At 46.4% G+C, this 16,858-nt stretch overlaps 1 protein-coding gene across 1 annotated transcript in view; it reads right to left on the bottom strand.

Annotated features, from left to right (window-relative positions):
- Window positions 1–4,570, bottom strand: part of TRIOBP (TRIO and F-actin binding protein) — an 88,647-nt gene extending 84,077 nt beyond the window's left edge. Inside the window, exon 1 of the mRNA XM_068251421.1 lies at window positions 4,436–4,570. Coding sequence (XP_068107522.1) covers window positions 4,436–4,441 — 6 coding nt within the window. The 5' untranslated portion in view covers window positions 4,442–4,570. The remainder of the gene's footprint in view (window positions 1–4,435) is intronic.
- Window positions 4,571–16,858: the final 12,288 nt, after the last annotated feature.

Raw genomic sequence — 16,858 nt, 5'->3', positions numbered from 1 at the left:
AAAAACGCTTTCGATTTTGTCAGGAGATCCGATCGTTTTTATCGAATTGCCGTAAAATCGGATCATTTTATTGTATCGTGTGTGGCCAACTTTACTTGTTCACCAGATAAAAATAAAGAATTGATTTTTGATTTTTTTGCCCGACAGTTACTCTTTAAAAACTCACCTGCTCAGCAGTTCACTAGTCACTGCAGCAGCAAAACTGTAGCGGCCATTTTTCCGAAGCTCTGTGGCCACCCCCAGCAGCTGCATTGCTGCATCCCTCTGCAACGCTGGTGGGGGTGGCCTAAGCAGCAGTAGATTTTTAAAAAGAAAGAGACATGGCGGTATTTGAGGGGGGCCAAGCAGGTGAGTTATTAAACCCCGAGACACACCCCCCCCCCCCCCCCCCCCCCCCCCGCCTCTTCTTCTGCTTTAATACAGAGCCTGGCATGACAGGCTGTGTATTTTACACTGGAAGCACTCTTTAAAAGGAACCTGAGGTTCAGAGGGATATGGAGGCTGCCATATGTATTTCCTGTTAAACAATACCAGTTGCCTGGCAGCCCTGCTGGTCTATTTGGCTGCAGTAATGTCTGAATCACCAGAAACAAGCATGCAGCTGATCTTGTCAGAGATGACAATGTCAGAAACACCTGATCTACTGCATGCTTGTTCAGGGTCTGTGGCTAAAAGCATTAGAGGCAGAGGGTCAGCAGGACAGCCAGGCAACTGGTATTGCTTAAGGGCTCGTTCAAACTACGTGCGTTTGACTTTTTTTTAGCGCTGGCGATTTTCAAAATCGCCCTGAAAGTGCTTGTGCAATGATTCTCTATGAGAAAGTTCACATCTGAGCGGTTCATTTCCGATCCACTCAGGCAATCTCTGCATGGGCCATTTTTGAGGCGATTCCGCCACTATGGAAGGTATAGGAAAAACGCAAAACCCTCACAAAATCATTTTTTGCATTGAGCGTTTTTAAGAAAAATTACATTGTATTTATTCTTTTGCGGATCAAACAGTTCACTTCCTGACTGAAGTCAGAAAGTGAAAAAAAACGCAATCGCTCTGCAAAAGCGCTTAGAAAAGTGCTGAACAAAAGCGTCCAATGCCCAGAAATCGACAAAAAATAAGTGTAAAAAAAAAAAACAGCCAACGCGAATGTGACTGGAGTGCAATGTGAATGAGGCCTAAAAGGAAATAAATATGCCAGCTTCCATATCCCTCTCACTTCAGTTGTCCTGAATTTCCATTTGGCAGGGTTCACACTTATCAAAAATCGGCGGCATATTGCGAATTTGCGATAACGCAATTGCCTCACATACAATAGAAGTCAATTAAATGCATTTGTCTGCACTGAAAAGTTAAACAAGCATCTTGCAGCACAAATACATACGCTGCAAGCAATTTCTCATTAACTAATCAGTTACTGAGAAAGAGAAACTAGCAGAAAAAAAAATGGCCGAACACGCGTAGTGTCAGGAAAAAAAATGTTGTGGTTTCCACACTTTTAAGTGAACTGCCCCAGATTCTGTGTTTACATCTCATCTGAGGCCTAATCTAGTGAAAATATTGTACAGTGTATGCCCGAGTTTCGTTTTAGACTGTCGATGTGGAAAAAATGAATGCCAACCTTACATGCGTGTAGCGATTAAAAAAATAAATACATTGTGGCCTGTTTAAAAACCACATACTGCCATACCATACACTTAAAAACCGGTCTCCCAACTCCTCATTGCCTGTATAGTTATCCTACCTGCCCTTGATTCAAAGTAATGTCATCTGTGTAAAAAAAAAACCTCAATGAACTCCACCCCGAGGGTATTCAGCTAGTACTGACATAATAATGTACCATCCAGTTTATTCTGTAGGCACCTGCTGCTAATTTTAGACTGCATAGCTTTCTATTTTGGAGTCTTGTACACAGAAGCTCTCTCGAGCTTTATCTGCTGCATTCAGAGATAAAGAAATGTAGCTGCACAACTCAGTGACTGATAAAGCTGCACACTTATGAAAACTAAACGTGCCCATACATTACTCAATCTTTCTACTCGATCAACCATTTGATTCGATCATTTTATCAGATTGGGGTGAATAGATCATTTTCCATTGTGCTAAATCAATAGAATATGTCCAAAATCTGCCCGAAGTGACCAATTTACATGATTGAGTAGGATGGAAAACAATGGTCGATCGTCGCTGACTGTTCATATGAGTTTGATCAATACAGAATCAATTTTTGGTTTCAGAGCATGGAGGCAAAACATCGTTCAGATCGATTAGTGAAGGGAAAATCGCCAAGATCTCACATGCAGTGTGTGGGCAATTAGATGATCGACTACAGTTTTATGGATTGCTTGGTAGAAAATTGTGTAATGTATGGGAACCTTAAACAGAGGGAGGCTAACAAGAGCTGCGTTAGTTAGTACTGTAGAAGCGGTGGTGACAGCATCAGAGCACGTTATTCAAGCAGAGATACACACACACTGAAACTCGTTTACCATCAGCATATGCAAAAAGCTGTAATAGGATTCTCCTAAACCTCTTGGAAAAGACAACCAGATACAATAAAGACCAAAGATATTTAAAAAAATGGTCACTACCCATCTCGCCCTCAAACAGAATGCTAATAATAGTACAGACTATACACATCCACCGACCAGTACCCCCCACCCCGGTATATACCGACCATATCCATCTAATCCCATCCACCACCCTGTATGTACAAACTGTATACATCCAGTACCCTGGTATGTACAGACTGTATCCATCCAATCTCATCCCCCACCCCTGGTATGTACAAACTGTATCCATCTAATCCCATCCCCCACCCCGTATGTACAAACTGTATACATCCAATACCCTGGTATGTACAGACTGTATCCATCCAATCACATCCCCCACCCCTGGTATGAATAGACCAGTGATGGCTAACTTTGGCACTCCAGCTGTGACAAAACTACAAATCCCATCATATCTCTGCCTCCACGAGTTATGGTTAGAGCTGTCAGAGTATTGCAATGCCTCATGGGACTTGTAGTTACACCAAAGCTGGAGTGCCAAGGTTAGCCATCACTGGTATAGACCGTATCCATCCAATCCCATCGACCAACCCAGTATATACAGGCTGAATACAATCCCATCCACCACCCCACACTATATTATTATTGCTATTTAAAGCACCAAAACATTCTGTGGCACAGCACAAAGTAAAAAAACAAACATACTTAGTCTAGTATAGTACACCCAGTAGGAAACCGCATAGGAAAACCTAATAGGGCAACACGGTGACATAGTGGTTAGCGCACTCGCCCTTCAATGTTGGGTCCCAGGTTCGATTCCCCGCCAGGGAACGGCGTTTGTATGTTCTCCCCGTGTCTGTGTGAGTTTCCTCCGGGCACTCTGGTTTCCTCCCACATCCCAAAAACATACAGATAAGTTAATTGGCTTCACTCTAAAATTGGCCCTCGACTACCATACATACACTACACAATATAGACATATGACTATGCTAGGGATTAGATTGTGAGCCCCTCTGAGGGACAGTACAACACTGCAGAAGTTGTCAGCGCAATTTAAATACTAAATAATAATAGGGGAATGCAGCTAACGTGATTGGGTGGACAGCACCCTCTTGAACTGCTAGTTTTGATAGGTTGTAATAAACTACACCCGCACTATTTGCCAATCGTAACGCTTTGTGCTGTAGAGGGTGCTGTTATTGGATCCCTATGAGGTTTCCTGCTGAGTCCCCTAAACCCTAGATTCTCAACCAGTGGTTATCCTATGTAAAACGCAGTGTTCTCCCCAGAATTTGTTTCCAGCCGGGTGGTATGAAAATGTAGCCAGGTGGGGCAATATGAGAGAATGCAGGGTCGGTGCTTCTGTGCGCAACTCTGCTTACAGCATAGGAGGAGGTGATCCTATGACAGCCGGGTGGTCACCAAAACTAGCCGGGTGGCACACCCAGCTAAAAGAGCCTGGGGAGAACACCAAAAACTACACCACTAAATTAGCATTTTAGCTAAAAAAAAAAAAAGCTAATTAAAAGAATGAGTAAATACCTGGAAACTGTTTAGAAACAATGTATGACTAATAAAAACATCTCTGTCAATGGGTACTAGAGATAATCTCTACTACATCAAGTGGTACTTGGGGAGCACAGACATTTAAACGGGGTACAAACCAAAATAATGTTGAGAAACACTTCCCTAAACTAAACTAGCACCTTGATTGGTACCAGCCCAAAAACAATACAGACAATGGTGTACATCAATATACAGAATAAGTTATTAAAGTCACAGAAACTTTTTTGCTACTTATTACAGTGACAAAAGTGACATGCTGAATACAATGTATATAAAGTAAGACACAGAAGGAAGGAGAGCCCTGCCCTTCAGAGCTTACACTCTACTGCAATGGGGGGGGGGGGGACACAGGGGGCTGCCAGGCTCACCGTCATGTTAGCTGCTCTCCCCCCGGCCACACACAGAGGATCCAGCCTGCTGGTGGGTGTGCTGGGCTGCAGTGCACAGACCCCCTCCCTGGCTCCGCTTCCCGTCCCCACTGCTGCCTCTCTGTAACCTCTCCGCGCTTCCTCCCCGCGCTGCTTCCTGGGAGGGGCAGGAAAGTCTCAGCCAGATCGGGAGGGGGGGGAGAAGGCGGGACGGGGGCGCGGCACAGGCGGGACGGGGGCGGGGCTCGGCCGCTGCAGGACAGCGCTAAGCTTTCAGAAGAGGGCGGGGCTCGGCCAGTGCAGGACCGCGTTCTCGCAATGGAGGGCGGGGAGAGCGATACGGGGGCGTGGCTCAGCCAGTGCAAGACAGAACTAAACTTCTCAGAGTAGGGCGGAGACAAGGCGGGACGGGGCGGGGCTAGGCCGGAGTAGGACAGCGTTGAACTAGCAGAAGAGGGTGGAGAGAGGACGGGGGCGGGGCTGGCCAGGACAGGACAGCGCTAAACTCGCAGAGGAAGTTTCAGTGACGTAGGACTCTTTGCGTAGCGAGCTATGTGAATACGGCGGTTACGGGAGCGCAGAGAGCTCTGCTTGTGGATGCATGCCTGTCCTCCGGCCAATTAGCACCGCCCACCTGTATGAGTGTGCCGCCCTGCCAAATCCTATACCCACTGCACATACCTGTGTCCCCCTCTCCTCTGCCAATTCCCGCCCACCTGTATGAGTGTGCCCCCCTCTCCTCTGCCAATTCCCGCCCACCTGTATGAGTGTGCCCCCCTCTCCTCTGCCAATTCCCGCCCACCTGTATGAGTGTGCCCCCCTCACAATCCCATACCCACTGCACATACCTGTGCCCCCCTCTCCTCTGCCAATTCCCACCGCCCACCTGTATGAGTGTGCCACCCTGCCAAATCCCATACCCACTGCACATACCTGTGCCCCCCTCTCTTCTCTGTCCCTTGCTAATTCCCACCCACCCACTTGTAGTCCCCGAATTGGAACAATCGCACAAAAGCCAACAATTTGCACCGCACGTTATAGCTGCGGTGAGCCCCCCCAAAACACCCTCAGTATAGGTAGATAGCCAGTTATAGGTGCCCCCAGTGTTGGTAGCTAGGTACAGTTGCCCCCAGTATAGGTTAGCCAGGTACAGTTGCCCCCAGTATAGGTTGGCCAGGTACAGTTGCCTCCAGTATAGGTAGGTAGCCAGGTATAGGTGCTCCCAGTATAGGTTTGCCAGGTACAGTTGCCCCCAGTATAGGTTAGCCAGGTACAGTTGCCTCCAGTATAGGTTTGCCAGGTACAGTTGCCCCCAGTATAGGTTAGCCAGGTACAGTTGCCCCCAGTATAGGTAGGTAGCCAGGTATAGGTGCCCCCAGTATAGGTTTGCCAGGTACAGTTGCCCCCAGTATAGGTTAGCCAGGTACAGTTGCCTCCAGTATAGGATTGCCAGGTACAGTTGCCCCCAGTATAGGTTAGCCAGGTACAGTTGCCTCCAGTATAGGTAGGTAGCCAGGTATAGGTGCCCCCAGTATAGGTTAGCCAGGTTAGTTGCCCCCAGTATAGGTTGGCCAGGTACAGTTGCCCCCAGTATAGGTTAGCCAGGTACAGTTTCCCCCAGTATAGGTTAGCCAGGTACAGTTGCCTCCAGTATAGGTAGGTAGCCAGGTATAGGTGCTCCCAGTATAGGTTAGCCAGGTACAGTTGCCCCCAGTATAGGTTTGCCAGGTACAATTGCCCCCAGTATAGGTTAGCCAGGTACAGTTGCCCCCAGTATAGGTTAGCCAGGTACAGTTGCCTCCAGTATAGGTAGGTAGCCAGGTATAGGTGCTCCCAGTACAGGTTAGCCAGGTACAGTTGCCCCCAGTATAGGTTAGCCAGGTACAGTTGCCCCCAGTATAGGTTTGCCAGGTACAGTTGCCCCCAGTATAGGTTAGCCAGGTACAGTTGCCCGCAGTATAGGTTAGCCAGTTACAGTTGCCCCCAGTATAGGTTAGCCAGGTACAGTTGCCCCCAGTAAAGGTTAGCCAGCTACAGTTGCCCGCAGTATAGGTTAGCCAGGTACAGTTGCCCCCAGTATAGGTTTGCCAGGTACAGTTGCCCCCAGTATAGGTTAGCCAGGTACAGTTGCCCGCAGTATAGGTTAGCCAGGTACAGTTGCCCCCAGTATAGGTTAGCCGGGTACAGTTGCCCCCAGTAAAGGTTAGCCAGTTACAGTTGCCCCCAGTATAGGTTAGCCAGGTACAGTTGCCCCCAGTATAGGTTAGCCAGGTACAGTTGCCCCCAGTATAGGTTAGCCAGGTACAGTTGCCCCCAGTATAGGTTGGCCAGGTACAGTTGCCCCCAGTATAGGTTAGCCAGGTACAGTTGCCCCCAGTATAGGTTGGCCAGGTACAGTTGCCTCCAGTATAGGTAGGTAGCCAGGTATAGGTGCCCCCAGTATAGGTTAGCCAGGTTAGTTGCCCCCAGTATAGGTTGGCCAGGTACAGTTGCCCCCAGTATAGGTTAGCCAGGTACAGTTTCCCCCAGTATAGGTTGGCCAGGTACAGTTGCCTCCAGTATAGGTAGGTAGCCAGGTGTAGGTGCTCCCAGTATAGGTTAGGTAACTTCTCCCAAATCCCATCCCCACCCAGATGACCATACCTGTATATAAGTGTGCCCCCCCACTCCTCTACCTCCACCGATTCCCATCCACCTCATGTATTGTATGTGTGTCTCCTATCCCCCCACTAATTCATATCCACCCTCCATAAGGAGAGGATAAGGCTGCCCTTGTTATTTGTCGTAAATGGCTGCTGTATCTCGGAAGGGATGAGCAAAAATGTCTCTTATGTTTTTGTGAAAAGTTCACTAAATTTCAGACCGTTGTGCGAGTTATCATGAGTTATCAATCTCGTGAATTGCATTAAAGTCAATGGGCATACTTTAAAGTGTACCTGTCCTGAGACGTAACTAGTTGGTGTATTGATACTAACCTGGGGCTTCCACTATCGTATATTACCCATTGCTTGTCATTTTTTGCAATTATTTTAAGGTGGTATCTTATATTGTATTTTGCAGGACTGTTTTTCCAGTTGCCAGTTGTTATTAGGTTTGATTATATGACTTTTATGGTTGAGAGACACTGCTGGTCACTTTTCGTGGTGACATTTTTAATTGGTTTTAATAGTGCTGATGGTTTTGAACAATAAAGATTTATACTTTTGATAATATTTATTAGTCTGGTGCTGTTTATAGGGGTACCCTTTTCTTCTTTATTAATATTGCTAGTCCCACCCCTGGCACATTCTAATTTCCCTATGCATGCTGGTCCAAATGTTTATGATTCACAGATAATGGAAGCTGTCATATTTATTTTCTTTAAAGTAAACCTGTAGTGGAAAAAGTAAAGTGCCTCATGGGAAGTCTCGGGAGGGGGAATCCCCTGGAACCTAACGGGCTTCCTCCGTCCTCCTAGTCTGTCTTGTTCCAGCGCTGGATCCCCATCAGTAACACAGACCATAATATCTACGTTTGGCAGCCACTACCACGCCTGCGCGCAGCTCTGACCAGCTCTTGTCTGCGGATCTTTCGGAGTCCCATCGCTGGATCCCCTCTAGTGAGGGGGAAGGGAGAAACCTCTTAAGAATCCTTAGGCTTCTCCCTCCTGAAGTAAGTACCCACTAGGGGCACTTTTTTCCCTTCAGGTACACTTTAAATAATGCAGATTGCCTGGCAGTCCTGCTGATCCTCTGCCTCTAAAACTCTAAGCCATAGACCCTGAACAAGCATGCAGCAGATCAGCTGTTTCTGAACAAAGTCTGACTGGTCTGGCCGCATGCTTGTTTCAGATGTGTGATTATTAGATTTATCATTATTAAGTAATTATATAGCACTGACATCTTCCGCAGCTCTGTACAGTGTATATCTTCTTGTTACTCAACTCTCCCTCAGAGGGACTCACAATCTAATCCTTCGCTTATAATGAGAGAGAGAGTGAATTTGGCGTAAACAGAATGAGAACATGGATCCATCATGCCTTGTTACCACTGTGCAGCCTGGTGGTGGGGGTGTAATGGTGCGGGGGATGTTTTCTCGGCACACTTTAGGCCCCTTAGTGCCAATTGGGCATCGCTTAAATGCCATGGGCTACCTGAGCATTGTTTCTGACCATGTCCATCCCTTCATGACCACCATGTACCCATCCTCTGATGGCTACTTCCAGCAGGATAGTGCACCATGTCACAAAGCTCCAATCATTTCAAATCATTTTCTTGAACATGACAATGAGGTCACTGTACTAAAATGGCCCCCACAGTCACCAGATCTCAACCCAATAGAGCATCTTTGGGATGTGATGGAACGGGAGCTTCGTGCCCTGGATGTGCATCCCGCAAATCTCCATCAACTGCAAGATGCTATCCTATCAATATGGGCCAACATTTCTAAAGAATGCTTTCAGCACCTTGTTCAATCAATACCATGTAGAATTAAGGCAGTTCTGAAGGCCAAAGGGGGTCAAACACTGTATTAGTATGGTGTTCCTAATAATCCTTTAGGTGAGTATATATAATCTTGTCACTGACTTTTCTTTAGAGAAGCTTACAATCTAATCCCTACCATAATCATATGTCCATCATAGTCTAGGGCCAATTTAGAGGAAATCTAACTTATCTCTCTGTTTTTGGGACATGGGAGAAAGTCCACGCAGACACGGGGAGAGCATACAAACTATGTCCATATAGTGCCCTGGCTGGGATTTGAACTGGGAACCTAACACTGCAAAGCGAGAATGCTATCCACTACACCACCTGTTGGTAGTAACAACATTATTGGCTAAATTGCAGTATAGTAAAGCAACCACAAGATGTCACTGTGTATGCAGAGTGCTACAATGATCTCTATGGTATTGTTATTTCCTGTATTCACTCTATTCCCTCTGTTCTAAGTAAGCTGCATTACCTAATGGTGGTGTATGATTCATCTCTGCATGTTTTCTTCAGTAAAGAGTTCTAACTTGTTATACTGGGTGCCTATCTGCGTGTACAAAATACTATGCTCCACCACCGCCGTGCTGTGATGTATGGGCACCTTGAGGCCGGTTTCACACTAGAAACCAGCGTTTTGATTGCGGTGTGATCGGATGATCGCACCGCAATGCTAAATAGAAGCTTTGTAGATACCTGCGGTAATGAGCCTCCTTGTAATTCTGGGCAGGAAATCAAATCTTAAAGCGTAACTGAAGCTAAATAAAACCAAAGAGTTTCACTTACCTGGGGTTTCTGCCAGCCCCTTGCAGCCATCCTGTCCCGCGCCGGTCCTCCACGATCCTCCGTTCCCCCACTGCCAGCTAGTTTCGGTTTCACCGACGGGCCACTGCACCAGCGCAGCTCTGGCCACCCGTAGCTTCGCTCGCGATCCCATCCGCAATAGCTTCCTGCGCAAAACGGTATTGCAGACGGGAATGTGAGCAAGGCTACGCGTAGCAGGGCTGTGCAGGCGCAGTGTACTATCGAAGTTACTCACTGAGCGCCGCTATACCCATAATTCCTATTACGGTCTATGGTGGCGCCGGCTGCGCCCAAGTCTCCTGCGCTGTAATCCACGTGCTTGAGCGAAACTAGCCGGCGGTGGGAGAACAGAGGATCGTGGAGGACTGGCGCACACCAGGGTGGCTTCAAGGGGCTGGCAGAAGCCCCAGGTAAGTGAAACTCTTTGTTTTTTATTTATTTTAAGTCCAGGCTCTCTAGCTCTCACTTCCTGTGTCGGAAATATGTATTAAAAAATTTGCTACTGCGCACCGCACGTGGACACAAAATATTTTAAAATATCTGCAGCGCCATTGACTTACATGACTTCCGGTCTACGCACGTCACCGCGGATGGTGCCCATAACGCGCTGACGCTTTTGCGTCAAATACAATACTTCCGGCGCACCGCACCAGGTATGAAATGTCACATAGACTTTTATTGCTTTAGCGTTATTCTGAGGTAGAAACGGGTAACGCAGTGCAGTAGTGTGAAAGGGTTTGAGTTCTTAAAGCGGACCCAAACCAAACATTTTTTTTAATTCAAAATATTTAGTTGCACCACTCTGACCCATACAAAGATAAATAAACACTCTTTCAAGCCTATGAGCATTTCAGTGCATGCTTTTCACCCTTCTCTTTTCATAACTAGGGTTATACAGGTGGCAGCCATTAGCAATTCCTCCTTTGCCAGACACCACCTACTCCACCAGTCTGCCGGATTCTGTCCTGGCAATATGAAAGGAAGGGAGGGGTTCCTCCAATAAATGTAAAATATGTTATATTTGTCATCATGCAGCTAAAAAAAAGGCTGCTATTTATTATCATAATTTAGAAAATAGATTTTATTGCTGAAATCTTGTATTTTTAATTTGGGTCCACTTTAATGATCATGATTAGATTATTATATATTTGTAAACTTTGAGAATAAGGATAAAATAGCTAGGGTATGTAAGGAAAAGAAGAATTTACGCACCTTGATGTATTTCACAGTGGTGTTCAGGTACATGTCATTATCTAAGGCGTCCATCAATTCTAGAGGATTTCCCTCAAAAGTAGAGTCTAGGTCGAATTCTGGCCCTCCTTTCAGCTGGGAAACCTGCACAGAATACTGAGGTATTGGCCCATCAAAGGGTGAACATCCCATCTTTTGAGACGTATACAATGATTCAAGAAACTTTTTGCGTAAGATTTCTGGAGAGTTGGTTTGTAGGTCTGTATTATGGTTTTGGAGTACCGGTTCAGGAGACTGGGTGGGTCTTTGGGATGCTTTTGAAACGGTGTTACCTTGAGGCATCGTCTGCCCTTGATGTTGTTTTTTCATTGGTTCTGGTGAAACAGTAGCCTCTTTCTCAAATTCTGCTGGAGACTGTTTTCCATCCTTCAGACTTTGTCCAGTAGTTTCTGTTCCCGGGCTGAAATGCTTTGTGTCGTCTGGAGATCCTGGGCGGGACATAACTACATTTGGCGACATGTATGTTCTAGTTGGTTTAAGTACAACTTTGGACAGTGGGCTTTCGGTGCCGCAGTACCACTCCACAATCTGCTGGGGCTGTGGCTCTGGTCTAAAGCAGGAAAGTGGTCCTGCTGGCTTGTACAGGGAGGACCCTCCAGGTTGTCTCGCCTCTGGCCTATCCTCTGCCTGGTCATCTTGTACCTCTTCCGAAGAAGAGGCCAACGACGGTTGATTCTGTGTCGTTTCAGGACTTCTGTCGACAGGTGGTGTCACAGCACGCTGGAATACTTGTTTTTTGTTAACCTGCAAATTTCCATCCTTTGATTGGGGTGAAGGCCTGTCAGAAGTTAAATAGGCCGTGACCTTTGAATCACAAAGAATGTGTTCTGGTGAAGGACTACGTGATCTGTAAGAACTTTTTGGTGTGATGGTTGGTGGAGGTTTTTGTAGGCTTTGCACCTCCTTCTTGGGCTCAGCAGGGGACTGGGGCCTACTGACGGGTCTACTAGTGGGTTCACGTGACGTGTGTTTTACATCGTGAACGTTGGCCGATACTCCATGTAGACTTTTTGAATCTGGCTCTTCGGAAGTCTTTGAACATGACTCAGTACTCTGTGATGCTTCTTGGTCTGTTTGCGCAGCAGTCGACCTTATTAAAATATAAGACAGGGAACTTCCTGAGCTGGAACCAAAATATTGTTGTGCTTGTGGTGCTGGCGTGTGGCAAGAAAGCGGCCCGGCTGGTTTGTACTGGGACAGCTCTACAGGACTGATTGCTCCTTGCTTCAGGATGGTCTGATCACAATGCTCAATGACAGAGTCCATGGAGAGACTGTGCTGCACTTTCTGTGGCTGTTTGCTAGCCGTATAGTAGGATTCTGGGTTGTTACTTGTGGGCGACTTTTGAGCCACGAGAGGCTTTTCAGAATGTTCATATTGTGACCGAGAACAGAGTTGTTCCTGAGATGTCCTTGATAAACTTGTTTTCTGAATCTAGGGACAAGCATACATGGAAAAAAAATATTATTCATTTAGTATATAATTGGTTATAAAAAAAAATCCAAAGCAGAGTCGGATCATTCACAAGTCAACGTAGGCATTTGCCTAGGGCCTGGAGAGAGTTTAGGGGCCTGGTAGATGCTAGCGCCCACCAAATCTTAATTTCAAAAAAAAAAAACAGTGGGGGCAAGAAACTGCTATCTTACCTAGAGCCCCATTTCATTTTAATTCATTTCCCCTCTAAAGAACTTAAAATGATCCTCCAGTGGACTGCTGTGCACGGCTGGGAGGGCGACCAGGAGAACAGGGTCCCTGCACTGGGATGGTGGGCTCTACAAGTATCTAGGAATCATCTGGACAATCTTTAACATACACTTCAGGTGTATGTTAAAGCCCTCATTCATTCTCCCCGATATATCATTGCTAATAAAGATGAACAGGGGAATATGTCATTACTTACACAATTTTTACATTTGATGCAGCTATTTCAGATAATTTCCCTTTGGAAGAATCATTCACATGACTCAGAGAACTATGTTACTATTACTATTTTTTTTTTTTTTACCCCGCTCCCTCCCCCCGCCAGCATCAATTCCACATCTTCAGAGGGGACAGCTGTGTCACACAGCTGTCCCCAGTACAGCGCTGCCTTAGATCGCAGCGCTGTACAGCCTAATTAGACGCCGGTTTCACCGCCTAACAGTCTCCAAGCGGCGATCGCCGTTGGGAGACTGAAGGCGGAGCTCCGCCTTCCAAGCAGGGATGCGTGCGCAGCAGTGTGCGCGATCTCCTGCTAGCCCCATAGACAGCCGTTCACGCCATTCGGCGTGGATCGGTCCTGGGGCTGCCGCCGCATTCATGCCAATCGGCTAGTAGTTAAAGGGAATGTCCAGGCAGCTCACCTATACTAGGGAATCCATACCTGTCTACCTAAACTGAGTCACCACCTATACTTGCCTACCTATACTAAGGCACCACCAATACCAGACTACCTATACTGGGGCACCACCACCTACATCATGTAGCTCCACCCACATCATGGCATGGCCACACCCATTTTTCATCATTGGCGGGGCCATGCCCTCTTTTTTGCTGCACGCCGCTGCCTTTGGGAGGGGGGGGCCTCAACTTATGGGCTGCTTGTGCCAAAAAAACCTTAGCTGCGCCCCTACTCCCACCCATCCTCCCACCTTCTCTCTCCATGATACAGAGGGCCACGCAGCATGTCCATACAGTGATTGTTCCAAAACTGTCAATTGTTTTGAGTGATAAACAAATATTCAAAGCATGTACAAGGGCAGAATGAAATAGCCGAGGAAAGAAGAGGGAAGTTATTTACCTGTCTGCTATCAAACTGTGCGGCACTTTTATGCTCATGTGAGCCCTCTGCTTGCGACGGAGTCTGGAAGATCAGAACATTCTGGTTAGTTGGCTGCATTATGCATTATGTGTGTTTAAAGAGACACTGAAGCGAAAAAAAAAATATGATATAGTGAATTGGTTGTGTACTATGAATAATTACTAGAAGATTAGCAGCAAAGAAAATATTCTCATACTTTTATTTTCAGGTATATAGTGTTTTTTCTAACATTGCATCATTCTCTAATATGTGCAGATTACACAACACTCAGCATTCAAATGAGTCTTTCAGAGCAGTCTGTGAAGTAATGACCTCTCCTCTAGTAAACAGTTCACTTACAGTTGAGATAATAAAAGTCAGATAACAGCCCTCTCCACGACTAAAGGTGGCCATACACTGGCCCGATTCGCGGCCGTTTCGACAGCAGATTCGATCCTGGGATCGAATCTGCTGCCAATCGTTCGCGCTAAACGCACCCGCCGATCCGATTTTTTCCCGAAATCGGATCGGTCCATCGATCGCGCCGTGCGGGAAATTACCCTCGTTCGCCCGCGGGTAGGGAGCGCGTCGCTAGCGGCGGCCGATCCGATCAGGTATACATTACCTGACGCTGGCTCCCGGGCGTCTTCTCCGCGCTGCACCCGCTCCATCCCGGCGCTTCCTGTCACTGCAGTGACCAGGAAGTTCAAATAGATGGCGCTCAGGAAGCGCCGGGATGGAGCGGGTGCAGCGTGGAGAAGATGCGGAGAAGATGCCCGGGAGCCAGCGTCAGGTAATGTATGCGCGGGGGGGGGGGGGGGGGGACAGGCGGCAGCGGCGGCTCCACAGATTGTGATCGGTTTCAGGCTGAAATCGATTCACAATCTGTTTGCAGTAAAGGCAGCCATACGATCCCTCTCTGATCAGATTCGATCAGATAGGGATCTGTCAGCTGGTCGATCTAATGGCAAATCGACCAGTGTATGGCTATTAAGACTTAGTCGGAGAGTTAATGGCTTGTTTGCATAGAGATAACAACTGGAGTTTCTTAACTCTTCCTGTACTGGAAACAATTAGACTGATGTATCTGATCTTAATGTTTTATTTCTTAGCTATACTACACATACAAATCATAATATCATAATTTTTTTTTCGCTTCAGTGTCTCTTTAAATGAGGCCTAATACACTGCAAGTCCACACTCACAGACAAAGCTCAGGAAAGAACAGTGTGCAGAGTTCAAAACAAGCAATTGGCAATTCACATTGTAGATACAAAGGAGACAATCAAGAGACCAATATAGTGTAGATAGAGCAGTGATCTGCAAGCTTGGCCCTCCAGCTGTTAAGGAACTAAAAGTCCCACAATGCATTTGCCTTTGTGAATCATGACTGGTGCTGTCAGACTCCTGCAATGCATTGTGGGGGTTGTAGTTCCTTAACAGCTGGCGAGCCAAGTTTTCAGATCACTGGGGTAGTATATAATGATGATTGTAATCAGCAAAATTACGATTACGCAAAATTTCACGTAAATTTTCACAATTACATCTGTATGTAATTACGAATTGTTAATTCATTTGATTTGTTATAAGCATTTGTAATTATGCATGCATTTACACGTAATTTACGCTGAATTTCGTGCTGACTTTGGCGGTGAATAGCAATTCCCCCACACATGCTATTCCTACCAAAATTGCAACATATGTTAAGGAGCATAGTGGATACAAGTAAAAAAAAAATCCAAAAAGACGTACATAGGAAAATAATTACGGTTTTCCCCCAAATTTCGCATTACGATGCGTAAATGTGAATTACGATGCATAATCATACCTCCCAACTTTTTAAGATGAGAAAGAGGGACACTTAAGCCACGCCCCTGCCACACCCCTGGTCACGCCCCTGACACACCCCTAGTCACGCATACCATACAGATTTCATAAGAAAAATATGTTGTTTTATAATTCAAACCACACTGGTCCTTTCTATCCTGGTTCATTTTCCTTCATATTAACATTTAAAAATTAGTAATATATCAATTTAAAGGTTGGGAATAAAGTTTAGAGTCAAACATTTTTTAGTAGAGAAATATAAATATTTACATAGAAAGAGGGACAAAGTCCTGAAAGAGGGACAAATGAGGAAGACAGAGGGACAGGGCTCCCAAAGAGGTACTGTCCCTCCAAAAGAGGGACAGTTGAGAGCTATGGCATAATTACGCATAGGCGTAATTGGTGCTCATGCCTGGTAGTATATTGAGGTAAGTAACCATCAAATGTGTAAGTAAGGAGTAATACAAACGTGGGTTACCACCGAGGCAACCACTGTATAAGCAGATGAGGAAAGAAACCTGTCCTCACTTAGGTTAAGAAGTTGCTCTCTGTAGCAGGAGGAGATAGGGGACGCACCCCTCCACCAAGGGTGGATACTAATATGTCACGCGAATGGAAAACAGGTGTCAATGTAGGATAAAATTAATTAAAAAAAAAAAAGTTTTAAAGGGAGGTAGAGGTGGACTTACCTCTAGGTAATGGGACAATGGATGTTTACATTTCAAAAAATGTATCTTTATTGTTGATATTCACAAAAATACCGGTAAAACCTCCACTGCGACTTGTTTCTTGGTACAACCCACTTCGTCAGAACATGTTTGTATACTAATAGTAAATAATGTCAATCCCGTATGGGATAAGCACAGCCTGAGGCCTGGAACCCACTACAAAGCGCTATTGCATTTTTAAAGAGAACCCGAGGCGGGGTTCTGACAATGCTATCCGCATACAGAGGCGGGGTCTGCCTATACTGCCCAGCCTCTGTTGCTATCTCAGTCTCCCCTAAGTTCCCCCTGCTCTCTGCTGTACCATAAATCACAGCCGCGCTATTGACACGCAGCGGGCTGTATTTACCTCTGTACTGTCACTCTCACCGCTCCCCCTGCCTCCTGCATAGCTCCGGCCGCCGCCCGCGTCCCTTCCCTCCTCGCTGATTGGAGGAGGCAGGAGGTGGGGGGGGGGATGACAGTACATAGCTAAACACAGCCCGCACAGCGCGGCTGTGATTTATGGGGGATAGCAGAGCGCAGGGGGAACTTAGGGGTGATCTGGATAGCAACAGAGGCTGGGCTGTAT

Source organism: Hyperolius riggenbachi, chromosome 9 (assembly GCF_040937935.1).
Source record: "Hyperolius riggenbachi isolate aHypRig1 chromosome 9, aHypRig1.pri, whole genome shotgun sequence".
NCBI lineage: Eukaryota > Metazoa > Chordata > Amphibia > Anura > Hyperoliidae > Hyperolius > Hyperolius riggenbachi.
This window is presented reverse-complemented; position numbering and strand designations above follow the sequence as displayed.